This window comes from Rhinatrema bivittatum, chromosome 8, assembly GCF_901001135.1.
Source record: "Rhinatrema bivittatum chromosome 8, aRhiBiv1.1, whole genome shotgun sequence".
Taxonomy (NCBI): domain Eukaryota; kingdom Metazoa; phylum Chordata; class Amphibia; order Gymnophiona; family Rhinatrematidae; genus Rhinatrema; species Rhinatrema bivittatum.
In genome coordinates, this window is record NC_042622.1 from 87,451,335 (window position 1) to 87,478,608 (window position 27,274).

The window sequence follows — 27,274 nt, forward strand, 5'->3', positions numbered from 1 at the left end:
TTGATAATAAATTCTGTTAGTAGAGATGGGTTATTCTCAAGTATGCTGGGGGGGGGAGTAGATTAGGCAGATTTGAAGATCCTTAGATTTGAAAAGGCCAGTCTCCATTTTGGAGGAAGGGGAAGTAGTTTGAACTGTAAGGTTAAATTTCTTTTTGGCAGCCAGGAGAAATACCTCCACCTTTCTTTTTGATCCTTGGAATGGAGAAAACATTGTAAGTGTCAGTGGGAAGTTGATTTATTATGGCTGTGTCAGTGTCTTTTAGCCATGATTCAGTGATCGTACATATGTCTGGCTTTTCATCTGTGAGGATATCGTTTAGTAGGGTGATCTTTTTTAGAAGAGATTGTGTATTTAATAGAAGGATGGAGAAAGTTATTAGACCTAACATTTGAGTGATAGGTGCTACCATAATAGGTGTTAATGTTCTGGTTAATGAGGAGTGTTGGAGAAATCTAGCCGGTTTATAATTCACGTTGAAGTGTTTGATAGTAGGAATGTGGCGGGAGAACATTTCTGATTGGTGCATAATTTAATGGTACTAAGTGAATAGGCGAGATGTAGGGGCAAGCTCTTTTATTGCTGTAGGGCCCAGAAATTGAAATACTCTAGACGCGCAGGAAGTTTTGATAGCAGCGTGGTCAGATAAGGAAAGCCACTGAAGAAAGGAGGAGAAGAAGAAATAGTAGTCCTAAAGTTAGTCAGTAGGTTAGGGATTTGGGTCAAAGTGAAGCTTGCTGGAGTGTGTCTGTGGTTGAGAGAGGTCCGAGTGAAGCTTGCTGGAGTGTGTCTGTGGTTGAGAGAGGTCCGAGTGAAGCTTGCTGGAGTGTGTCTGTGGTTGAGAGAGGTCCGGGTGAAGCTTGCTGGAGTGTGTCTGTGGTTGAGAGAGGTCCGAGTGAAGCTTGCTGGAGTGTGTCTGTGGTTGAGAGAGGTCCGAGTGAAGCTTGCTGGAGTGTGTCTGTGGTTGAGAGAGGTCCGGGTGAAGCTTGCTGGAGTGTGTCTGTGGTTGAGAGAGGTCCGGGTGAAGCTTGCTGGAGTGTGTCTGAAGTTGAGAGGGTACCGAGTGACTGAAGAGGTGATATTACTGTGAAAGTAGAGTTATGAGAAAAAAAAAAAAAATTTTTTTTTTTTTGAGTATATTTTGTTTAAATTCTTCACAAACTCAGTGGCTGCACGAAGGGGCGCACAAAGGGGCCAGCCCCTTTGATGCGCTCCTTCGGTGCGCGACGCAGGCGCGCGGCGCCAGCAGATCAGGCAATTTAAGTAAAATTCCGAAATTTAAATCTCCTTCTCTGCTTTTAATTGGCTGCTAGTTGGTGATAATAATAATTGGTGGGAGGGTCGAGGAGATGTAGTCGCGCTGATGGGCGGCATGGCTGGCAGGCAGGCAGCGCGATCGGAGGCTGGGCTCGCCGGGGGCAAGGGGAATATGAAGGATATGAAGGGAATATAAAGTAGGATCCATTTACTATTACATGCTGTCTCCTGTCAGTCAACCAGTTTGTAGTCCACACCACCACCATTGCACAGACTCCCAAGCTTTTTATTTTATTCATGAGCCTTCTATGCAGTCCCATATCAAAAACTTTGCTGAAATCCAAGTAAATCACATCGAGTGCTCTTCTTTAATCCAATTTTCTAGTCACCTAATCAAAAAAATCAATCAGATTTGTCTGACAGGACCTTCCTCTGGTGAATCCATATTGTCTCGGGTCCAGCAATCCTCCTGACTAGATAGTTCACTATCCTTTCATGCAGCAGAGTTTCCATTAAGTTTTTTCCACCACCAAAGTGAGGCTAACCAGCCTGCTTTCTGCTACCATTCTTGTGAAGTGGGACCACCACTGCTCTTCTCCAATCACATGGCATCACTCCCATTTCTTTTTTTTTTTTTTTTATTTATGCATTTAAAGAATTTCATCAAGAATATCATCTTGACAAGAATTACAGAGATTTATCAAATCATCAATTTCAAGGAAGTTCCACAAAAAGAAATTATATATAAATTTACATCTCTGTATATAAAGTCCTCAATAGAGGGGGGATGGTCATACACAACTCTAGGAAAACATAAGCACAACTCCTTCAGTCAAAACAGCAAGACTAACCCAAGTAAGGGAAAGGGATCTATCCTTCGCAGGACCTATAATATGGAACACCATGCCTTTAGAAATCAGATTGCAAAGAGACTTCAAAACATTCAGAAAAAGTTAAACATGGTTATTTAAGCAAGCATTTCACAAAGAGAATGGAGAGTAGAATCCAAAGAAGTGTAGGATGCGATCAGTAGAACTCCCACACACATCACCTTATTCAATGTGTGTGTATTTTAATTTATATTTTAGCTTCAACACCAAAGGATAATATATAATTTTTAATTCATTCTTACAGCTGATATGGATAAGAATAGACATGATTTACTATGTTACCGTATCTTGATGGCACCTGTTTAATACATTTAGTAACATTAATTTATGTGCCTTATTGTGAACCGTTGTGACGGCAACTAGTTTAACGACAGTATAGAAAAGATTTTAAATAATAAATAAATAAATAATAAATAACTCTTAATCAATATAAAGAAACAACTAGGAGATCCAAGATCTCTTTACTATGAGGGACATACGGTTTCAATATTAGGAACAGCTGGTGTTACATCAACTTTTCTACTAAAAACTGAGTTAGCTGGGGTGGGTCAAAGAAAATATATGTATTATTACAATATTTAATAACACACTTACATGGAAACTTTAAGTAAAATACCCCTCCAACATGCAAAACTTGAGGTCTTAGTAGAAGGAAGGCCTTTCTTCTTTTTTGAGTTTCACGTGAAACATCCGGATAAACTCACAACCGAGAAACGTATCCTCCCTACGTCATAGGCTTAAGCGAAATAACCACTCCTTGTCATGGTCCAGAGCTAACATCATTCCTATTTCTAGGGATCTATCAAACAGGTCTTTCAGCAGACCCACCAGCACATTTCTGAATGCCCTTGGGATAAACTTCATCAGGCCCCATGTCCACTTTTAGTTTTCTTACCTTTTCCCCATACATTCTCTTCTCTTTATGGAGTTTTGTATACCTCACCCCCATTTCAGTCTTGTCAACCAATAAGGGTCCTTAAGGGTCTTCTTTAGTGAACACTGAACTGAAGTTTTTGGGGTTTTTTTGTTTTGTTTTTTAAATAGTTCTGCCATTTCTTCATCTCTCTCCACATACTTCACTAAACCATGTTGGGCCTGCCTTCTTTCTCTGGCATATCTGAAAAATGTTTGGTCACCTTGCTTGACCCTTTGGCAATCCTTTCTTCCACTTGACGTTTTGCTTTCCTGATTTCTTTCTTAATCTCCCTTATTTTCACCAGGTATTCTTTCCTGTATTCTTCATTTTGGGATCCTTTGTACTTCCTGAACGCTTTTCTTTTTGCCTTTATTTTTTGCCTTTATTTTTTTTTAGCAACTTCCTTTGAGAACCAGATCAGTTTCTTTTTCCTCTTACTTTTGTTTACTTTCTAACATATAGATTTTTTTGCCTTTGTAGTAGCTGCTTTTAATTTGGCCCACTGTTGTTCCATCTCACATATCTTCTCTCATTCTTCCAGTACTTTCTCCAGGAACATCTCCATTTTGACAAAGTCTGTATTTTTGAAATTCAAAAGTCAGGTTTTCATGTGACTTCTCTGTTTCTTATTTTCTATATCAAACAATACTGTCTGATCACTGGTGCTTAGGTGGACATTAGAAACATCCCCATTTGTGAGCACTAGATTGAGTACCACACCCTCCCTCATGGGTTCCATTGCCATTTGTTTGAGCAGAGCCCCTTGAAGGGCATTCTCTCTCTCTGCTTCTTGCAGATTCAGCAGTAGGAATACTTCAATCTACATCCAACAGATTAAAATTTCCAACGAGCAGCACTTCTCCCTTCTTTCCCTCCTTTTAATGTCTTTGACCAGATCTCTGTCCAGTCGGGCGCACATCTAACGATCTGCATACACAGCGGTTGCACACCCGGAGCGCACAACTAAGCCTCCCGGTGCGCGCACAGACGAGTTTTTTTTTTAAGGCACTCCACACGCACAAACCATTGGCACCGCCGGCCAATAAAACCAAGGGACAAGCTCTCTGCCCAGCCTGCCACCTGAGAGCTGCGCAAACCGAAGTGGCTGCTGCCCTGTGCCTACAGTGCGAAGAGGCTCAGGGGGAGCCAAGGCAAGACCTCCCTCTGCCAGTAGAGGAATCCAGCTCCACCAATGATAGTACTGCGGACCTCTCTCTCTCTGGCTCAGCCCCTCCTCAGATGGGCCCCTCTGGGAACGCCGCTGGACTCAATATAGACCCAGGAACCTTTTCCTGGGTGGAATTCTTCAAAGGGTTGCAAACCTTTGTCCAGTGACACAGCCATAGACTCCACCAGAAGACCAAAACCTTCCAGGCCCCTCGCGGCCTCCCCGAGACGTGCCTCCCCTTAGGGGACACAGAGACCTCTGAGGAAGCGCCAGACTCCCTGGAGGAAGGGGAAATCCCTCCAGGAATGGAACCATACCGAACCATGATGCGTTTCTTCTCCAAAGAAGAGTTATCGGATCTCGTGTCTCTGAGCCTGAAGACGCTGGCTATCCCAGCAAGCACTGCAGCGGAACCAAAGACGAAACCTGTTTTGGTCGGGCTCCGTCAGGCCTCATGCTATTTCCCAATGCTGCAGGCCATACAACAACTGATTGACCTGGAATGGAATGCCCCGGAGGCCAGCTTCAAAGGAGGATGGGCCCTAGAAGCCCTATACCCCCTGAAACCCTCAGCCAAAGAGCTCCTGGGGTTCCCCAAAGTGGACGCCATGGTCTGCGCTGTCTCAAAGCGCACTACCATTCCAATCAAAGGAGGAGCTGCACTCAAGGATGCCCAAGACAGAAGTCAGGAATCCATCCTTAAACAGTCATTTGATGTCACAGCTATGTCCCTGAAGATCGCTGCCTGCTGCACCGTGGTGACACATGCCTGCTTGTTGCTGTCCGGGGACGCAACCATGTCCATCGAAACATTAGAACCGGCAATATCTTTCCTTACGGATGCGACCTCCGACCTGGTGCGCACCTCAGCCAGGGGAGTCTTATCCATAGTGGTAGCCAGAAGGCAACTGTGGCTCCGAAGTTGGTCAGCTGACACAACTTCCAAGACAAAACTCATGAGAATGCCCTTTAAAGGAGCCCTCCTGTTCGGAAGCGAACTGGAGAAGTTAGCCGACAAATGGGGCGAATCCCAGTACCTCGGTTACCGGAGGACAGGATCAAAAGAAACCTCTCCCCAAAGATCCAAGGGCAGAGGATCCCAGCGTTTGGTTTTTTTTTGTTTTTGTTTTTTTTTTATTTTATTTTATCTTTATGCATTTTAAGAGTTTAACAAGATTACATCTTGAAAGAAAATACAGAGATAACTATTTATTTATTTATTTTTAGTTTTTATATACCGATCTTCTTGCATTAGATACAAATCAAACCGGTTTACAATGAACAAAGAACTTGCCTGTAGGCGATACATGGAACCATGAACGTATAAGGAAAAAAAACCCAAAAAACTCTGGGTAACATAGTCAGAAAGTAAACTGACCAGGAAAACAATTAGCATTACATAGTAATAAAGGTCACAATAAACGGTCGATCCAATTGATTGTGCATGGATCCATTAGGCAGAATAAGACTAAAAGGTATCTGAGGGTCTCTTGAAAGGTAACATGAGTTAGAGAAAAAGTGAAAAATGAAAGAGAACTTATAACAAACCAAACCATAATTGTGAGAAGAAATGAGGAGGGATATGTTGCGAGAAATGGAGAGCACGTGTTAGCTAAAATGAGGGTTCTGGAAATGCAAGGTTGAATAACCAAGTTTTTAGTTTTTTCTTGAAGGAGATGGGGCAAGGGTCCTGTCGGAGGTCTGGTGGGAGAGTGTTCCATTGAGTGGGACCTGCGGTAGAAAAGGCCCTGTTCCTTAGAGATGTTTTAGCTTGAGGGATGAAGAGAGTGCCTTGGTATGCTCTTCTCATTGGTCTAGTGGAGTTATTAGGGCGAACCTGGAAGGTGAGATCGATTGGGGCAAGGTTGTGAAGTGTTTTGTGCATGATGGTCAGCACTTTGTAGAGGATTCTATATTTGATAGGGAGCCAGTGAAGGTTGTAAAGGATGGGTGTGATGTGATCCCTCTTTTTTGAGTTTGTTAAAATCCTGGCGGCTGCGTTTTGTAACATCTGTAGAGGCTTAATGGTGACAGCCGGGAGCCCTAGCAACAACGAGTTACAGTAAACAATTTTGGTGAGTATGATTGATTGCAGAATCAGGCGGAAATCATAGAAGTGCAGGAGAGGTTTAAGCTTTTTAAGGACTTGTAATTTGAAAAAGCACTCCGTCGTATTGTTGACAAACCTTTTGAGGTTCAGCTGGTTGTCCAGGAGGGTGCCTAGATCTCTTACGTATGAGGTATTTTTGATGTTATCTGGCATTGTTGAAGGGTAGTTAGGTAGATAGTGGCTATTGACCTGAGGCTGATCATCTGGGTGATAGGCTGTCTCCTTAGTCAGGAGGTTTTCATCTTGAGAGATGATTAGGAATTCGGTCTTGTCTTTGTTGATGACTAGGTTAAGCTTAAAGAGGAGTGAGCTGATTTCCTGGAAGCAACTGTCCCAAAAGATAAGGGATTTTTTTAACGATTCCTTGATGGAATTTACACTCAAAACAATTACCAGTCAGGAAATATAATCTTATATATCACTGTATAAAGTCCTCAAATATTGGGGAACAGAGTTATACTCAACTTAAGGAAACGTAGAAGATAATTCTTTTACTACAGTAATATAAGGAAATATGCTCGGTAAATACAGAGACTAAATAACTATGAGGAACTTACAACAGCATACTTGGTGAGGCTGGTGTCACAACATTCTTCCCTATTAGAAACTGCGTCAATTGGGGGGATCAAAGAAAATATAAGTATTATTATTATACTTTATTATGCATTTGCATGGAAACTTTAAGAAATAAGCCCCCCAATTTGCAAGACCTGAGATCTTAATAAAAGAAAAGCCTTCCTCCTTTTTTGTGTCTCCCGCGAGACATCCGGAAAGACTCTAATATTACAACGAAGAAATAATTTAGTCCTATGACGAAGACCTAATCGCAATAACCATTCCTTGTCATGTTCCAGTGCGAGCGTCACTATCAACGTTGCTGGTATTGCCAAATCGGAATCTGAAGTCTCTAAAATGTTTGAGATATTCAATGATTGATTCTGTAAAGGCTCAGATGGTAGCACCCCTTCCGATTGCTCCTGTAATCTTCTAGGTTTAGGTAAATAAAAAACCTTTGTAATCGGTGGTATTGCATTTTCATCTATTTGCAAAACTTCCAAAAGATATCTCTTTAACATGTCTCTGGGAGAAATTAAAGGAACCTGAGGAAAACTTATGTACCTTAAATTCCTATTTTTAATTAAATTCTCCAAGTTCTCCACTTTCCTTGCCATGCTATTCCTCTCCTTTAACATCGCTGAATGTACTACTTGATTTCCAGATATTTGTTGTCTATTCGTCACAATTTGGTGTTCCAGCTCTGTAGTAGTGTTACTTAGCACTTTCACTTTTTCTTCCACCTGATTAACTTTAACATTTGTGGAATTAACTTGTTGTAAAATAGAGGCTCTCATCTCTACTATAGTTTCCCAAATAGTCTCCAAAGTAAATTCTGAAGGTCTTACCACTGGTGGTATATTCATAATAGGGATTACTGCAGCCGCTCCAGCCTGTCTTTCCAAAGCTGATTCTCCTTCAATGCCGGTCTGCTCATCGATATTCCCTGGAGTGTCTGCCGAGGCTGTTGCACCTCCGAACCCTGCTGGGCTCCGCCCTTTGACGCCTTGGTCTAACTGCGTTTCCCTCGTCCCAGGAGCAGCTCTTTCCTCGGCAGGATTTACCGGCGGCGTTCCTTCAGCAGGGCTAAAAGGTGACATGGAGCCTAGGAGAGAAGGGAGCTCATCTTCTCCTCCGCAACTCTCCAGCGGCTGTATTCCTTCCGCTTGCGCGTCTCTGCGAACGATGTGAGCGTCCATAGGGCCGGAGATTGGCATCGACGCGGAGGAGACAGCAGGGTAAGGCTCTCCCCGCGGTTTGCGCTTTCTCCCCATAGCAAGAAAAATAACAGCAAGTAAATTCTATATTACTTGGCTCAGGAGCTCGAACAGCGTGCTACTCTACCGGGCGGCCATCTTAACTCCTCCCCCCGCGGATCCCAGCGTTTTAGACCGTACAAAAACACATACCAAGCACCTCGTCCCGCAGACAGGAGCCAGTCCTTTTGGAACAGACACAACAAGAGGGGAGCAGGCTCAGGTCCAGGCCCCAGCTGCACCCCTACAATGAGAATCAACAGACCCATCCACAAGAAGAAGCCATAGGGGGCAGGCTTGCCCTATTCTACCAAAGATGGGTCGAGACAACGTTGAACAAGTGGGTCCTAACCATCATTCGAGGGGGATACTACTTGGACGTCCACAGTATCCCTCCAGACAAATTTGTGAAATCACCATGCCACTCCCCCTCCAAGAGGACGGCAGTAGAAACCACACTGACAAAACTACTCGCTCTAAGGGCGTTATCACCGGTGCCTGCTCACCAACAAAATACTGGACACTATTCCATCTATTTTATCGTCCCCAAGAAAGAGGGAACGTTCCAGCCCATCCTGGACCTCAAGTCGTCAATCGCTACCTGAGGGTACCACACTTCCTCATGAAAACCCTACGCTTGGTCATAAGGGCAGTACAGCTGGGAGAATTTCTGACCTCTCTGAATCTGTCAGAAGCCTATCTCCACATTCCGGTCCATCACGACCATCAGCGCTTTCTACGCTTCTCAATACTGGACCATCACTATCAGTTCCGGGCGCTACCCTTTGGACTAGCTACTGCCCCTCGGACGTTCACCAAAATCATGGTTGTAGTGGCGGCGACACTGAGGAAAGAAGGAATCCTTGTACATCCATATCTGGACAATTGGCTGATCAGGGCAAAATCTCCAGAGGAAAGTCACCAGGCGACCACCAGAGTCAAGAATCTACTGCAGAATCTCGGGTGGTTCGTCAACACAACCAAGAGCTGTCTGCAGCCTTCCCAATCACTAGAATACCTAGGAGTCCGGTTCGACACCAAACAAGGCAAGGTCATTCTTGCCCATACAAGGAGAAGGAAACTGATGGACCAGTTGCAAAACCTGTTGACCTGTTTTCGTCCCAAGGTATGGGACTACCTCCAAGTCCTCGGCCTCATGACATCAACACTAGAAGTCATCCCATGGGCAAGGGTCCACATGCGACCACTACAACGTTCCCTACTGTCGCGATGGAACCCGATGTCCCAGAACTACTCCGTTCGCCTCCAGCTACTGGCAGAGGTGCGGACCCAGCTCCAATGGTGGCTACAAGAAGACCATCTGAGCAAGGGAGTAAGGCTATCCCCACCAACCTGGATCTTGCTCACCACGGATGCGAGCCTACGAGGGTGGGGAGCCCACTGCCAGGAACTGACGGCCCAGGGGCAATGGGACAAGGAAGAGTTGGGATAGAACATCAACCGACTGGAAGCCCGGGCAGTCAGAGACTAGCCTGCCTTCGATTCAGTCACAGACTCCCGGGCAAATCTGTCAGTCATGTCGGACAATGCCACAACAGCTGCCTACATCAACCGCCAGGGAGGAACCAAAAGCCAACAGGTGTCCCTGGAAATAGATCCCCTAATGGCATGGGTAGAAACAAACCTACAAAGGATCTCAGCTGTCCACATCGTGGGAAAAGACAACGTCACTGCGGATTACCTCAGCAGAGAGAGTCTAGACCCAGGGGAATGGATGCTGTCGACCACAGCCTTCCAGTTGATAGTAAACCACTGGGGAATACCAGCCATGGATGTTCTGGCAAGCCGGTCCAATGCCCAAGTTCCTAAGTTCTTCAGCCACAGATGAGAACCACAATCCCAGGGAATCGACACCCTCGTCCAGACCTGGCCACAGGAAGACCTGCTGTACGTCTTTCCCCCATGGCCAATACTGGGCAGAATCATCCGCAACAGAGAGCACCACAGGGGGCTAGTTCTTCTAGTGGCCCCGGACTGGCCAAGAAGGCCATGGTATGCAGACATGAAAAGACTTCTGGCGGGGAACCCTCTGTGTCTATCCCCACACAGGGACCTGCTCCAGCAAGGACCGATCCTCCACGAAGACCCAACTCTATTCTCTCTTACGGTCTGGCCATTGAGGGGACTCACCTGAAGAAGAGTGGATACTCAAGGGCAGTGATTGACACCTTGCTCCGAGCACGCAAGTTTACCACATCTATAACTTACATACAAATATGGAGAATATTCGAAGCCTGGTGTGAGGACCGCGACATCCTTCCGCGGATAGTCAAAATCCCCATGATTCTGGAATTTCTGCAGGACGGCTTGAAGAAGGGGGTTGTCTCAACTCCATCAAGGTTCAGGTGGCCTGCTTCAGAGCCAAAGTGGATGGCATCAGTCTATCATGCCATCCAGACATTTCCCGTTTCCTGAGAGGGATCAAGCAAATCTGGCCACCACTAAAGTGGCCGGTGCCCCTATGGAATCTCATTCTAGTACTAGACTTCCTGGCGGGAGCTTCCTTCAGACCTACATGTGGTTTGTCACTACAGCTCCTGACCTTGAAGACTGCATTCCTAGTGGCATTATGTTCAGCCTGTCGCATCTCCGAACTTCAAGCACTATCCTGTTGGGAACTGTTCCTTAGATTCACACTGGGATCCATACAGCTCCACACTGTCCCCCTCCTTCCTTCCCAAGGTGGTTTCTCATTTCCATCTAAACCAAACCATCTCTCTGCCATCTCCAGACGAGCATAAGGACTCGAAGACTCACGCCTTCTTCGCCATCTTAACGTCGGCAGACTCCTAGTTCGATACTTGGAAAGATCAGAATCCGTACGAAAGACGAACCACCTATTCGTCCTTCACAGCGGGAAGAAACAAGGGGAAGCGGCCTCGTGGGCAACCATAGCCCGCTGGATCAAAGAAGTAATCAAGGTGGCCTATGTAGAGGCAGGAAAGCCTCCACCTCTACAAGTCAAGGCCCATTCCACAAGGGCCCAGGCAGTATCCTGGGCAGAAACCAAGATGCTGTCACCCGCCAAGATCTGTCAGGCGGCAATGTGGACCTCCATTCACACCTTCTCGAGGTTCTTCCGCCTGGATGTTCAGGCCCGGGAGGACACAGCATTTGCAAGGGCAGTACTAAGTGGGCCACGGGCAGCCTCCCACCCGGTTCGGGAGTAGCTTTTGTACATCCCATTGGTCCTGAGTCCATCTGCTATACGCTAGGAAATGGAGAAATTACTTACATGATAATTTCATTTTCCTTAGTGTAGACAGATGGACTCAGCATCCCGCCCACGGCTGTCCTAAAATCCAGAAACCTCAGGTGACAATCCGTGAGAGCAAGTCTAGCACGGGTAAGCCAGGCTTTACCTCTAGTTTAAGACACCCATAGTTGCCGGGTGTCGGTGTTTTTCATTTGAGTGCACTGGCGGTCTCCAGTTGGAAATAAGTTCAACCAGTCCAAGTTAATCAAGTTATTAAAGCACACGTATATCCACAATTGCTTTTCGAGGAGAATACTGAAGAGCAGAGCTTCCTGCACGGGTATATGTAGGCTGACGTCAGATTGGAAATCTGACTCCATCTCCCAACAGCTATCAGAAGTACACTATACCCATTGGTCCTGAGTCCTTCTGTCTACACTAAGGAAAACGAAATTATCAGGTAAGTAATTTCTCCAACTGCTATTATGGTAATTATAGCAGCTTGTGATTTATTTAATGTTTAGGTTCTTGCCAGGTACTTGTGACTAGGACTGGCCACTGTTGGAAACAGGATCCTGGGCTTGATGGACCCTTGGTCTGACCCAATATGGCATATCTTGTGTTTTTATGTTCTTCGCTATCCAATATAGAAAAGGTATTATGTAAGGGTAACGGCGGGGAGAGTGGGTGGCTCTTCATCACAGGCCTTGTCCTGGCAGAACCCATTCTAATCCATTTATTCCTGGGTTTGTGAACTGTGGATGTATGACTTCTCTGTGAGAGTGGGGGGCTGGTATTCTGGGTGCTTCACAGTTGGAAAAATTGTGTGTCGTATTGTCTTATGGATGTTCTACCAGAGCCCATTTATTGTTGGGTTTCTGAATCTTCTTTGGGAGATATTCTAGAAGAAGGGGAGGTTTTTTTTGTTTTTTTTTTTAAACATGAACAATTCCTCTTTCAAATGAGTCGCCTGCTTTTTCATTGCAGACTGCTGAAAGCAAATTGGATAACCCTTAAGTTTCCAAATGGTAGCCCTTGGGACATAAGCACCACAATTGTTACACAGAATAAAAGACATTCCACTCCAGCAAAGGCTTTTCCTGCATCGATATTACCAGAGGTTATTCCCGAGTATTAGCCACTGATAAAATGTTACAAAATAGCCTTGCATTATCTGAAGGCATTCTTTTGGACATAAAGCCATTTTGATCTCTGAATTATGAAGTCAAGAAGAACCTTGTTCAATCTCAGATTTTTGCAAATATTTTACAGTCCACATTTATAAGAGAGAGGGGTCTATAATTAGATACAAGTTCACAATCTTTTCCAGCACTGTATTTCTAGGTTCCACATAGGGAGCCTAACAACCTACCAGAATCAATAAACTTTTGAAACAGAGTTGTTTTTTTTTTTAAGATTAGGGACCAACTGTTCTGAAAATGCCTAATAAAACATTATGGAAAACCCATCTTGGCCTGGGGCTTTCCCAGGGGACAAAGACTTTGTCAATTGAATTTTCTCTAATTTAATATCTTCCTCCAGCTTACTTTTATCCTCTAACGAAATAGAAGAATGAGTTAGATTATTCTCTCTATTGAATATCTTTAAAAAGTTTGCATAATTTCTGAAGTATAAAGCCCTTCATAATATCAAATTTTGCAATAATTTAAAAACTCTTTATATAAATTTGTATCATTACTAAATGCAAGTTATGAAAATAGATTTAGAGATCTATCCTTTTAAGTGGATGGATGTAGCTTTGTTTGATAGAACATTGGAAGATACCACAGATCCCACAATCCGTGAGAGCAAGTCTAGCACGGGTAAGCCAGGCTTTACCTCTAGTTTAAGACACCCATAGTTGCCGGGTGTCGGCGTTTTTCATTTGAGTGCACTGGCGGTCTCCAGTTGGAAATAAGTTGGAAATACTCCAGTTGGAAATACTCAACAGTTTAAAATTGTGCAGCAATTGCACTGTCATATATGTGACACTGTAGCATCTCTTATTTGCTTGTCCATATTCCAGCTCAAAAAAACATTGATTAAATTTTGATGATGATGTTGTTGTGGGTCATATAGCATTATATGACATTGTATTTAAATGCTGAGTTTTAGATCAACATCCTCGTTTTGAACCATGTGGATGTATGGAAGTTCAACAACTGGGTCTGGCCATTAGATGAAAATTTAATCAAAATTTAAATGTTTCTTGAGGTGGAATATGAACAACAAGCAAATAATTGATGCTACAGTGCCACGTATATGACAATTCATTCTATTGGTAATACTATAAATAACCCCTGAGGTAGTTATTTTACATTCCCTGATGAAGCCATTGGTGAAACAAAGGCCTTTTGACAGGTACACAGGACAGTGATAGGGGTATGTGTAGAAATTCATTAATCGAACTCATGAGATCTTATAAAGATTTTTGTATTTTCCTCCAATGTATGTATGTTTATGTCTTTATATGTGGTTATGTATTGATGTTTCCTAAATGTGATTGTTTAGGACATATTTGTATTGAGCAATTTGTGTCAAACGACATTTTATAGATTTGGTTTTGTAATAAATGCTTTAATAATATATACGAGTATTTGATTTGTTAGCTATTCATGTAATACCTGTAATTACCTTTTTTGTATATATTACCATTGAGATAGGTTAGAAGCCATCAAGATAAGCCCAAAATCAAATTAAATTCCTTATTGTCCTGCCAGACACTAGTCTATACAAGTGGGATTCATCCGCCTTACCAGCAGATGGAGGCAGAGTGCAGCACCTTTTCACGCTGATGTCCCTCCCTATATAGCAGTGGTTCCCACCTGATTGGCTGGGGGATCCCCAGGACAGGGTTGGGAATCACTGCTATATAGCCTGGTGCAGCAGGGAAGGCATCAATAGTTCTCTCCCTCCAGCAGATGGTAGGTCGCTGGTACAGAAGGAAGATAGAAGCAGCAGGTTATTGGGGCAATGGCTTCTTAGGCCACTTTCACCAGGAACACCTTGGCCAAACAGGGGGCCTTTTGAAGAGGTTTGGGATGAAGGTCAGCAGGATGACCACTCTTTCCTCCCACAGGGAAATCAGACCCAAGTTCCCTGTATTTCCCTAGCACAGTAAGGAAAATGGAGCAGCTGCCCCTTTAACTGAGACGAGAGTCTTACAACATTCAGCCCTGCAATGAGGTTCAGTAAATAGTAGTTGCTACTATGTAATCCCTTATTTTTCCCCTGCCTGCTGGAAAGCAAATTTATGTACTGTCTTTTATGTTCACTGTTCCTGCTTTTTAATAATAAACTTTTTAGTTTATTACCGCTGTGCTTGCAACACCCCAGGTAAATGAGAACCTGGGTGATCCCAGTGTTTCGGATGTGTAGTCTGGGACCCCAGGTTTGTGGAATCACAGTGTCCCCAAATAATACTCAAGGAATAGGTTATGGGAAGGATACTTACCTAAAGGCAAGTGGAACACCAGCTGTGGGTGCTAGGAAAGGGGCATGTTTGCATGTGCAGCTGAGACTTACACACTGTCTACAGGCACTCTCAGGTGGCCACAGGTTCAACCCTGGTAACCGGTCAAGTCTCTTCCTCCTATACAATATGTTAAACCCAGTTCTTTGTACCCAAGTTTGTTTATCCTGGTTCAATGTAAGGCATTCTCATGTAATGGTTATTGTTGGAATGTAAACTGAAATGATTGGTAACTTTGTTACTTGAATATCGGTATATAAAAGTGCTAAATAAATAAGTGCAAAAATGTTACATGACAATCTGCTATTTGAAATTTAATGCCTCTGCTAGCTGTGAGATACCAACAGTTACATACTTCTAAAACATATGCAGGTGTAAGAACCTTTGTATAAATATGAAATTCTGCTAAAGCAACATCACTCTATGCAGAAATTATATCAAAATAGTCATTGGTTTGACTTAAATCTTTGAGGAATCGAACATTCTGATTTCTTTCTCTCACCACCCCAACTCCAACCCTCCTGTTCCTTTCAGGACAGGAGGAGGGGTGAGGATAAGAACAGAAAAAGAACTGGATTAGACATAGACCTGCCTCTTCTCTCCTTTGATCTATTTGCTCCACCCTCATCCTCCTCCCCTCTTGTTCCCTGCATTTTGCTTGTAAGGGGAGGGGCTGGACAGGGAAGGAGAGAGAGAACTGAGACAGAAGTCAGGCACCCTGTAGCTTTCTTCAGATGATGGCTAGGAGGTGGAGAAGTTTCAAGTTTGTTGATTGAGTAGCCTATTATAAATTATTCAGCAACAGGCAAATTATGTGATTTCTTTAGCAGTCTGGGGAGGTACTGCTATTAGCCAGTTGTATTATAGCTAGCATCCATCATTGTCTCAATAAAAATATATTTTTTTTTAATGAACAAGGAGCATAAATTATTATTGGGCTGCTGTATTTGTCAAGAATTATCCATAATCTGGAAATCATATTTTCAAAGTTGAACTTTGGAGTAATTATGCTGCTATATATACACACAACACACTTAAAGAAGGCACTGTTTTATAGCAAGAGTGACAAGTAGTGGTGTGTATACTTTTTTTTTTTTGTCCAGATCAGAAATTTTTTTTCATTGCCAATTTCATTAAAAAAAAACAAAAAAAACCCCACCCCCAACCTTTCAAATTTAATTAAATACCATAACACCCCCCCCCCCCCAATGTCCCTGGTGGTCCAGCAGGGCCTGGGAGCAATCTCCCTCTCTCGGGCCATCGGCTGCCAGTAATCAAAATGGCGCCAGTGGCCCTGTGCCCTTACATGTGACAGGGGCTGTGCCATTTTTTCAGATGGTAGGGGCAAAGGGCCGCCGGTGCCATTTTGATTACTGGCTACTGACAGCCCAAGAGCTGGAGATCGCTTCCGGGACCACCAGGGACATTGGGTGAGTTGAGAGGCGTTGTATTTAATTAAACTTGAAGGGTTGGGGGTGTGGTGGGGTTTTTTTTGTTTGTTGTTTTTTTTTACTAGATGTGCCCCCCCCCCCCCAAAAAAAAAGATAGGAAAAAAACACGAAATGTTGTGGGTTTTCCTTTTGGTTTTTTTTACTTCCTGAAATAGGAAATATTGTCTTTATTGCTTATTTAGTTGCAAACGACTGCACATCTCTGGTGACAAGCTGTAGAGAAAGGCAGAGGTTTGTTGATACTATATAGATACTGAGGCTTTACTCAATCACAGAATGGAGCACCAAATACAGAGGAGTCAGAAGAGACAATAGTCTGTAAATACCATGCACAGAGATGTGATAAAAAGAAATATGAACTACACTTCTCATTCACCAAGGCTCTTTCACCATTGTTGCCTTATTCAAGCACTGATTTTATTTAATGATTTTGGATTTATTTCACACCTTGTTCATTGGTAGCTCAAGGTGAGTTACATTCAGGTATAATAGGTATTTCCCTATCCCCGCAGGGCTTACAATCACCATCCATGGGGAGAAGTGAACACCCTGGGAACAAACCATTGTGGTAATCTCATGCCCAACATTATAATTTCCTGTCATCTTTTGGATGGGATGTTGTTCCAGATAGCTGGGCCTGCTGTAGAAAAGGATCGGTCTTTGGTCGAGGTGAGGCGTGTAGCTTTTGTAGGTGGGGCCTGTAGGGTCTTCTCTGGTCCATCTGTTGGTGATATGGAGATTGAGAGGGAACTTGAGGTCCAGATGCAGATGATTGTAGATGGATTTGTGAATTAAAGTGAGTGATTTGTAAAGGATTCTGTATTTCACCGGGAGCCAGTGTAAATTATGGAGGATAGGTGATATGTGTTCTCCATGGTTGGTGTTAGTCAGAATTCTTGCCGCAGCGTTCTGTATCAATTGTAGGGGTTTGGTGGATGAGCTGGGGAGACCCAGGAGGAGAGCGCTGCAGTAGTCTATTTTAGCGAATAGTAAGGCTTGCAGAACTGTCCTGAAGTTGTGGAAGAATAGTAGAGGTTTTAGTCTTTTTAGAACCCGGAGTCTATAGAAACAATCTTTGGTTGTGATGTTGATCATTTTCTTTAGGTTTAGGCGGTTGATGAGTAGAACCCCGAGATCTCTTACATGGGTGTGCGTGAGCTGGGTGTTGAGGATGGTCTGAGGAGGAGGGTTGTCTTGATTGGAGGAGTTCGGTCTTAGATGCTTTCAGAACCAAATTAAGACTGTTGAGAAGGTTGGTGATCAATTTTAGGCAGTTGTTCCAGTGCGTGAGTGATTTTGTGATGGATTCTGTTATCGGAATCAGAATCTGCACGTCATCAGGTAATGTGTTAGGTTAAGGTCTGTTAGAAGCTGGCAGAGAGGGAGGAGGTAGACGTTGAAGAGAGTAGGTGATAAAGAGGATCCTTGCAGAACACCAAGTGAGGAACTTGTCGGTGGAGATTCTTTATTGTTAATTTTGACTTTGAAGTTTCTATTACTAAGGAATGACGTGAACCAACTGAGGGCTGATCCGGCTATACCTATGTCTGCTAGGCGAGTCAGGAGGATGGAGTGGTTGACGGTATCGAATGCCGCCGAGATGTCTAGGAGTACTAGAAGAAAGGAGTAGCCTTTGTCTAATCCCATAATGATATGGTCTGTTAATGATATGAGAAGCGTTTCTGTACTGCGAGATTTGCGGAATCCGTATTGGGATGGGTATAGGATATTGTGTTCTTCTAGATATTCTGAAAGCTGAGTATTAACCAATTTCTCTGTTAGTTTGGCTAAGAAAGGGAGATTTGAGATGGGGCGGAAGTTGGCAAGTTCTTTGGGGTCTAAGTTGTGTTTCTTGAGGAGGGGTTTAAGAGAAGCGGTTTTTAAGCTGTCTGGGTACCTCCCTTGGGTTAACGAGCAGTTTATGATGTTCGCTATAGGTCCAGAGATCTTGTTAGGAATCAGTAGCAGAAGTTTGGAAGGGATGTTGTCAGCTGGATGGCTAGATGGTTTCTGTCTCTTTGAGGAGGGATTCGATCTCACCGGGGGACATTAGTTCGAAATTGTTGAGCTTGATTCCAGTGTGGGTGTGAGTGTTGGTGAATGTAGAGCTGGAGGTAGTCTTGGTTGGTAAGACTGCCAGGGTATTTGCAATCTTCTGCTGGAAGAAAGAAGCAAGCTCATTGGCCTTCGATTGTGCCTGATCGTCGGGTATCGTCGATAGGGAAGGCTTTGTGATTTGAGACACATACGAGAAGTGCGCCTTGGCATCATATTGGAGATCGTGGATTTTGTTTGCATAGTATTCTTTTTTTGACTTTAGAATTGCGGTCCTGTAGTGATGTAGGGTTCCTTTGTATGTCTATAATGTAGAGGAGTTTGGTGCTTTGCGCCATTTATTTTCTTTGTGACGTAGGACTAGTTTCAACAGTTTGAGTTCAGTAGAGAACCAAGGTTGATTTCCTTTTTTTTCTGGGAAATTTACCATCACACATTATCTTCTGTCCGTCAACCAGTTTGCAATCCAGGCCACCACCTCGGCACTCACTCCTAAGCTTCTCATTTTATTCACCAGTCTCCTGTGTGGGACAATATCAAAAGCTTTGCTGAAATCCAAGTAGATGACATCAAGTGCTCTTCCTTGATCCAATTCCTTGGTTACCCAGTCAAAAAAGTCAATCAGATTTGTCTGACAGGATCTTCCCCTGGCGAATCCATGCTGCCTCTGGTCCAGCAATTCTCCCGACTGTAGATAGTTCACTATTCTCTCTTTCAACAGGGACTCCATTACTTTTCCCACCACCGAAGTGAAGCTAACTGGTCTATAGTTACCAGCCTCTTCTCTGTTCCCACTCTTGTGAAGCGGGATGCCCACCGCTCTTCTCCAATCACTCGGCACCACTCCCGTTTCTGGGGATCTATTGAACAGGTCACATAGTGGACCCACCAGCACATCTCTGAGCTCCCTCAGTATCCTGGGATGAACCTCATCAGGCCCCATGGCTTTGTTCACTTTCAGTTTCCCCAGCTCTTCCCATACATTTTCTACTGTAAATGGAGTTACATCTACTCCACTCCCCTCCAGTTACTTGTTAACTAGCGACGGTCCTTCTCCAGGGTCCTCTTTAGTGATCACCGAACTGAAGTATTCATTTAATATTTCTGCCATTTCTTCGTCTCTCTCCACACATTGATCCTTTCCACCTTTCAATTTCACTATACCACTTTGAACTTTTCTCTTTTCACTGATGTATCTGAAAAATGTTTTGTCACCTCTCTCTACCTCTTTGGCAATCCTCTCCTCCACTTGACTTTTTGCTGTCTTGATTACTTTCTTAGTCTCCCTCAGTTCTACCAGGTATTCTTCTTTGTGCTCCTCCCTTTGGGATCTTTTATATTTCTTGAACACTGTTCTTTTAGCCTTTATTTTGTCAGCCACCTCCTTTGAGAACCAGATAGGTTTTGCTTTTCTTTACTTTTCTAACATATAGATTAGTTGCCTTGGTAAGTGCTCCTTTTAGATTGGTCCACTGTTGTTCCACATCTCTCTTGTTCTCCCAGCCTACTAGTTCTTCCCCCAGGTACTTCCCCATTTCATCAAAGTCCGTGTTTTCGAACTGCAAAACTTGGGTCTTTGTGCTTCTTTTCTGTATCCTTTTTGTGATATTAAACCATACCGTTTGATCACTGGTGCTGAGTTGGGCACCCACCTGGACATCAGAGACATTATCTCCATTAGTAAGCACTAAGTCGAGTATAGCTCCCTCTCTCGTGGGTTCCATTACCATTTGTTTGAACAAAGCTACTTGCAGGGCATCCACTATTTCTCTACTATTGTTAGATTCTGCAGATGGGATTCTCCAGTCTACATCTGGCATATTAAAGTCTCCAACGATCACCACTTCTCCCTTCTTTCCTATCTTTTGAATGTCTTCAACCAGATCTCTGTCCAGCTCTTCCTTTTGGTTTGGAGGCCTGTAAACCACTCCAATAAAAATGGATGTCCCATCTTTTTTTAGGTTGGCCCATAGTGCTTCTTCATTGCCCCATCTTCCTTGCAGCTCAGATGCTTGGATATTGTTTCTGAAATAAAGAGCCACTCCTCCCCCTTTCCTATCCTCTCTGTCCTTCCTTAACAAGTTATAGCCTGGTATTGCTATATCCCAGTTATGAGATTCCATGAACCACGTCTCTGTGACAGCAACAACGTTCAAGTCCACCTCCACCATTAGGGCTTACAGATCTGGGATTTTATTGCCCAAACTACGAGCATTTGGGCTCGTAGTTTGGGCTTTCCAGCTTTCTTCGTTCAGGTTACTTCTGTTCCTGGACTACTTTTGTGACCTCTTTAGTTGAGTTTTGTTATTCACTTTTCCCTTTGCATTTGTGCAAGGGAAAAGATTAGTGCCTCTGACAGAGTCATCCATCACAGTGAGCTTTTTTCTTTGGTTTCTGATCTGGAATTTCTGTATGCATTGGGTTTCTTCTCTCTTTTTAGATAACACTTCAATCTTTGTCTCAAGAACTTCTTCAGTTTTTAAAACAGAGAAGGCATTTTGTACTTGTTGCACTTGATACAGTGTGTCTCCGGATCACATGTCTAATTCTACCACAGCCCACTGTAATACTGTTTTTTGAGTTCCTTAATGCCCTGTGTGAGTGGGGGGAGGGGTAGACTTGTGGGCTGCACAGCTGTCAATAACGGGTGTCTGTGGGTCACAGGTCTTATCCTACCTGAGCCCACAGTAAATCTCTTTTTCCTTGACTTTTGGTTATTCTATGGTAATGGGAAATTAATTCCTGAATAATGTAAAGTGGGTGAGACTTTCTTTATTGAAGCTAATTCAGCTTTAACTTCAGCCAGCTCCTTTTCCAAGGTAGAGAGTTCTGAACAAAAGGGACAAGCCTTAAGTTTCCATATGATTACCCTCAATATAAAGGCTCTACATATTAGTCAACTATATAAGCTGGTAAATTGGTAATTCCTTAAGTGTTATCCATCAAATTTACCAAAATGAGGACTATCCAATGCAACTGTTGGATAGTTGCATTGGATAGTCCTCATTTTGGTAAATTTGATGGATAACACTTAAGGAATTACCAATTTACCAGCTTATATAGTTGACTAATATGTATTCAGGCAGACTATATCAGAAACCCAACCCCAGGGGTCGGTGGGTAGTGGGGCAGGGTGGGAGGGAGTTAAACAGTTATCCTTGGTCAAGGTTGCTCTCAGGACCCTGTATCTGCTATTGAGTTTGACAATAGCCTCCCCCATATTGGCTTAATATGTTAAACTTTTTACTTAGCTGAACACAAGAAGTTTTAGTATTTCATGTATTCTGGCTGAGCACAGCCCTCAAATGATCTAATTGCCCCCTGTTTGTTCTGTTAGTCTGATGCCCAAGCTGGTTAGAGGAAGGCTGTTTCAGGAATGCTTGCAGTTTTGCTTTAAAATTAACTCCACATCAATTTTTTGCCCCAATGTTTATATCTAGACAATGATTTTTTATAACAGCTATATGCAGTTAAAGATAGAGATTAAAGTGTAGAGTGATTATAGTGACTGGAGTATCTCAAGAGGCTTTTTTTTTTGTTTTGTTTTTTTGTCTTGAAACAATTAACCCACAGCAAATTAATATACAATCTCAATATCTAAAAGCAGAGAGAGAGAGAGAAACAATATAAAAGTACAGACAGCAATATATTCTATCACAAAAGTACTCTGAAATAAGTAGAAATTAATATTCCTTATCTGTTTAGCTGGATGCTTGAACAGAGTCTCTCCTGCCTAGGCACAGCCCACAAATGTGCTGTCTCCTGTCTAGGCACAGCCCTCAAATGATCTTTTCTCAAACTGAGTGATTTGTGGATAGTACATGTCACCCACATTTCATAGGCCAGATCCAAGATCTGGGAAACACATTGGAGTCAAATCCTTCATGTCATACACAAATCAAATCTGACATAAAAATATTTTTATTTAAAATTTTTTACAAATTAAAACCTTATCTTAATTTGTCTGATGTTAGAACAGTTTTATAGTCCCTTGTCTTGTCGAAACTCAACTATTATAACTGTTACCTGTGCTTCCACACATGAACTTTAAATTGTAGGAGGGATTTATTCTTCTGTTTTATTTCTTAGTCATCTCCCCTCTCTCCAGATAAATTAATGATGTGTCTAATTTCTCTCCTGCGAATCACTCATTTTCTGAATCGATATATTCATATTGGAAAATGTCCTGGAATCGAAAAGCTATCTGCTTCTGCTGGCTACAAGTCTCCAAGGAACGTTTCTCCTTCATCTTCCTTAGGCGTTCCTCAAATACTGGAAGAGTGTTCTCATACAGAAAATCTATGATTTCTAGAAGGAAAAACAAAAACAAGAGCTTGTAGCATATTTGCTGGAGGAAATTCATCTTGGTAGGTCAGCATTTGTGGCGGCCCAACTGTTGTGATGAGTGTCACATACTGCAATTAAAGTTAATCAAACTGCTGCTGTTACCCATGATATTGAAATGTTATAACAATTTAAGACGTATTATGGGGATTTGTATTCTGCTAATGCCAATGGATCTATTTGGGGGGGAGGGGAGGGGAGGGGGGGTCTGCTTTTTGGCATGAATGCAACACCTGAGCTTGTCCGAGGAAGATAGGTTTGTTTGGGTTTTATTTAGATGCTCAGATTTCAAAGGAGGCGATTACTAGGGCCATCATCTCTCTCTCCATGCATAAGACTCCAAGACCCAATGGGTTCCCCACAGTTTTAGAAGGCCTTTGAATCCTTGTTCTTTCCTAAGCTTAATGAGTTATTTCTTTTTTTATTTTCACAAGACTGGAAAGGCAGATGGCTGGTTTTTTTGTTTGTTTTGTTTTTAGAGGCTTATGCTACTAGAAAAACCTGGCAAAGATCCTTTCCGTGTGCAGAATTACGGGCTGATTTTCCCTCTTAAATGCAGACTGTAAAATTTATTCTAGAATATTGGCCTCTAGACTTAACTGTGTTGGGGGTCTTATTCATCCGGACCAGAATGGATTTTTGAAGGGAAGATACATTTATGACAACTCTCAGTTGTTTCATAATCTTATTCATATAGCTTGGTCTCGGTGTACTCCCACTCTTGCGGTCTATTGATGCAGAAAAAGTGCGTTTGATCATGTAGAATGAGAGTATATTTTCAAAATTCTAGCCTGGTTCGGATGGGGGGGATAGTTTCATTAGGTTTGTTCAGGTTTTACGTGGTTGCCCCAGATTGAGAATACTGATGAACAATCTTCTTTCTGACAGTTTCCATTTGGGTAGGGGTACCAGGCAGGGAAGCCCTCTCTCCCCTTTGCTTTTTATGTTATCTTTGGAACACCTGCTGGCAATAGGGCAAAAGGAATCCATCTCTGGCATCTCTTTTGGTGATCTACAATATGAGTTTGCAGCCTATGCTGATGATATGTTGCATGACGTTTCTGTTCCTAGTTTAACATAAGAAAAAGCAGAGTTGCTTACCTGTAACAGGTGTTCCCCCAGGACAACAGGATGTAGTCCTCACATGTGAGTGACGTCACTGGACGGAGCCCTATCAAGGAAAACGTTTCAAAGTTTCTAGAACTTTTGACTGGCACACTGAGCATGCCCAGCATGCCATGATCCCTGCAGCCACAGGGGTCTCCCTTCAGTCTCGTTTGTAGCGAAAGGTGCGAGTGAAAAATAAAATAATAAAACGTTTCGTACCCAACTTCGCAGGGTGGCGGGTGGGTTTCGTGAGGACTACATCCTGCTGTCCTGGGAGAACACCTGTTACAGGTAAGCAACTCTGCTTTCTCCCAGGACAAGCAGGATGGTAGTCCTCACATGTGGGTGATTAGCAAGCTACAGGCTTACTCATATTTGTTTGGACCAACAGCGTACAACAGGCACAACAACTGGTGTACTGTTGGGGAAAAATGAGGCAGCCTGAAAATCACAGCAAATGGTGTGGAAGGAGTTGGGATTATACTGGAAATAAGTTCTTTAAGACGGAATGGCCAAAGGCAGTCTTGACATCCTTCCTTGCCTAGGCAGTAATGTGCTGCAAATGTGTGAAGAGAGCTCCATGTTGCAGCTTTGCAGATCTCAGCAATCGGTACTGAACGGTAGTGTGCTACTGAGGTTGCCATGGCTCTTACTGAGTGCGCCTTCACTCGTCCCTGGAGAGGAAGGCCTGCTTTTTCATAGCAGAATTTGATACAGTCTGCTAGCCAGTTGAAGAGAGTTTGTTTGCCCACTGCGACTCCCAGTTTGTTTTTGTCAGAAGAAAGAGTTGGGTGGATTTCCTATGGACTGCAGTGTGATCTAAGTAAAATGCAAGTGCACGTTTACAAGCCAAAGTGTGTAAAACTCTCTCTCGCCCTGGTGAGAGTGAGGTCTTGGGAAAAATGTGGGCAAGACTATAGACTGATTCAAGTGGAAATCCGTTACCACCTTGGGAAGGAATTTAGGATGAGAACGTAGGATCACTCGGTCATGTAGGAACCTGGTATAGGGTGAGTATGTGACAAGTGCTTGTAACTCACTAACCCTTTGTGCAGATGTAATGGCTACTAGGAAGAGAACTTTCCATGTAAGAAATTTAACATCGCAGGAGTGCAAAGGCTCAAATGGGGAGCGTATGAGCCTTGTAAGTACTAGTGACTGGTGGCCGTAGAGAGGGCTTAAGTTGTAGTAGGCCCCTCATAAACCTACTGACTAGGGGTTGCGCCATTACCGGGGCATCCCCGACTCCTTTGTGGTACGCTGAGATAGCACTCAGGTGTACCTTCTCCGAAGAAGTCTGGAGACCAGAGTTTGAAAGGTGCCAGAGATAGTCTAATAGAGATGGAGTGGGGCAGGAAAAGGTGTCGATACCTTGGTGAATCTTTTCCACTTAGAATGATAGGATTTTCGTGTGGAAGGCTTTCGGGAGGCTACAAACACTTGAGAGACATCAGTTGAAAGGTTGAGCAGTTGGAGGATCAAGCTTTCAACATCCAGGCTCTGAGGGATAAGGTTTGGATGGCGTAACATGCCTTGTTTCTGAGTTATGAGAGTGGGCACTGTGCCTAGGCGAATGGGTTCTCTGATTGAGAGGTCGAGAAATATGTGAAACCATACTTGACGAGGCCAATACGGGGCTATGAGTATCATTGACCCTTTGTTCTGTTGTAGCTTCACTAGAGTTTTGGCTATCAGCGGTATCGGGGGATACGCGTATAGGAGGCCTGTGTTCCAGGGGCGAGCGAAGGAGTCCCTGGCTAACTTGTTTGGTTGCCTGTGCAGGGAACAGAAGCTGTCCACTTTGTGATTCAGTTTGGATGCAAAGAAGTCTATTGTTGGTTGACCCCAGCGTTGGAAGATTCTGGACGTTACCACAGGATCCAGAGACCACTCGTGGGGATGGAACTGTTGACTGAGATGATCCACTAATACTTTCTGTATGCCTGCCAGATAAGTGGCCCGGAGATACATGGAGTGTGCAAGGGCCCAGTCCCAGATCTGCATGGCTTCTTGGCAGAGGAGATAAGAGCCTGTGCCGCCCTGCTTGTTCAAATACTGCATTGCAACTGTGTTGTCTGTTTGTATGAGAACAGTCTTGTGTGAAAGGCAGTCCTTGAACGCATAGAGAGCATAACATATAGCTCGAAGCTCTAGGAAGTTGATCTGAAATGTTGTGTCCAAGTACCTTAAGTTTGCAGATTGTTCACATGAGCTCCCCAACCCAAGATGGATGCGGCTGTGGTCAAAGTTATCTGTGGAAGTGGTTGCTGAAAAGGCAGACCTGCTAGCAAGTTGTCTTTGTTCATCCACGAGAGAAGCGAACTGATGGGTTACTTGGATCTGGGATGAGAGCGGTTGAGTGGCTTGGAGGCACTGAGTTTTCAAAGTCCATTGAGTTATTCTCATGGCCAGCCTGGCCATAGGAGTGATGTGGACTGTGGAAACCATGTGGCCCAGCAAGGTTAGGAATTGATGGGCTGAGGTTGTTTTCTTTGTGCGCAGAGATACAGCTAGTCGGGAGAGTGTGTCTATGTGATCGTTGGGCAGGAAGGCCTTCGCCACTGTGGTGTCCAAATCTGCTCTGATGAAAGTCAGGAGGGTGAGATGGAGTCAGGTGAAATCCCAACGAATGCAGTAGATTGATTCGATTGATAGTGAGCTTGAGGGCATCGAGAGTTCCTTGTTTGGATTGGCTCTTGATGAGCCAGTCGTCCAGGTAAGGAAAGACATGTATGCATTTCTTGCGTAGATGGGCCGCAGCCACTGCTAAGCACTTTGTGAATGCACAGGGTGCCGAGGCAAGTCCGAAAGGCAGGACCCAGTACTGAAAGTGTTGATGTCCCACTAGGAAGCGCAGGTACTTGCAGTGATGTGGGAATATTGGAATGTGAGCGTAAGCATCTTGAAGATCCAGAGAACAGAGCCAATCTCCTTTTTGCAGAAGGGGAAGCATGGTGCTCAAGGACACCATCCTGAATTTTTCTTTTCGTAGAAATTTGTTGAGATTGCGGAGGTCCAAGATAGGGCGGAGGCCGCCTGTTTTCTTTGGAATGAGGAAATAGAGGGAGTAGAACCCTCTGCCCTGCTGTTTCCGGAGAACAGGTTCCACAGCCCTGGTGCCCAGAAGGGTGGACAGCTCTGACTCTAGAAGACTTGTGTGATCTTTTTGCATCCATAGAGGATTGGGTGGTAAGTCCGGGGGTACCATGAGAAAGTTTAGATGGTATCCCTGGGTTATGATGGATATAACCCATTGGTCTTTGGTAATGTTGAGCCAGTTGGTTATGAAGTGGCGAATTCGACCTCCTACTGGCAAATCTGCTTTTAGATTTGTGGAGCGACTGCTGTTCTCTGGGTACGTTTCAAAATCCAGAGGCCTGGCCTGTTTGTGGTGGTGGCTGAGGCCTGGATGTTTTGGGCTGTCGAGGATTTGTTCTCTGAGATGGCCTAGTAGATCTCACGTGAGATGCAGGTGG

The 27,274-nt window shown here is 43.7% G+C and overlaps 2 protein-coding genes across 7 annotated transcripts in view; one reads left to right on the forward strand and one right to left on the reverse strand.

Moving 5' to 3' along the window:
• CFAP77 (cilia and flagella associated protein 77) overlaps positions 1-27,274 on the forward strand; it is a 574,339-nt gene that overhangs the window by 5,378 nt on the left and 541,687 nt on the right. Inside the window, exon 1 of one of the 3 annotated variants that reach the window (XM_029613691.1) lies at positions 22,634-22,714. The exons of the other annotated variants lie outside the window; for them this stretch is intronic. The gene's annotated coding sequence lies outside the window, so the exon portion shown is untranslated. Of the gene's footprint in view, positions 1-22,633; positions 22,715-27,274 lie in introns of those variants that run through there. 3 annotated transcript variants of the gene reach the window in all.
• The window catches only part of TTF1 (transcription termination factor 1), a 105,148-nt gene continuing 100,124 nt past the window's right edge, over positions 22,251-27,274 (reverse strand). For all 4 annotated transcript variants that reach the window (XM_029613687.1, XM_029613688.1, XM_029613685.1 and 1 more), the window contains one exon: positions 22,251-22,655. In XM_029613687.1, the coding sequence (XP_029469547.1) occupies positions 22,492-22,655 (164 nt within the window). In that variant the 3' untranslated portion in view covers positions 22,251-22,491. The remainder of the gene's footprint in view (positions 22,656-27,274) is intronic.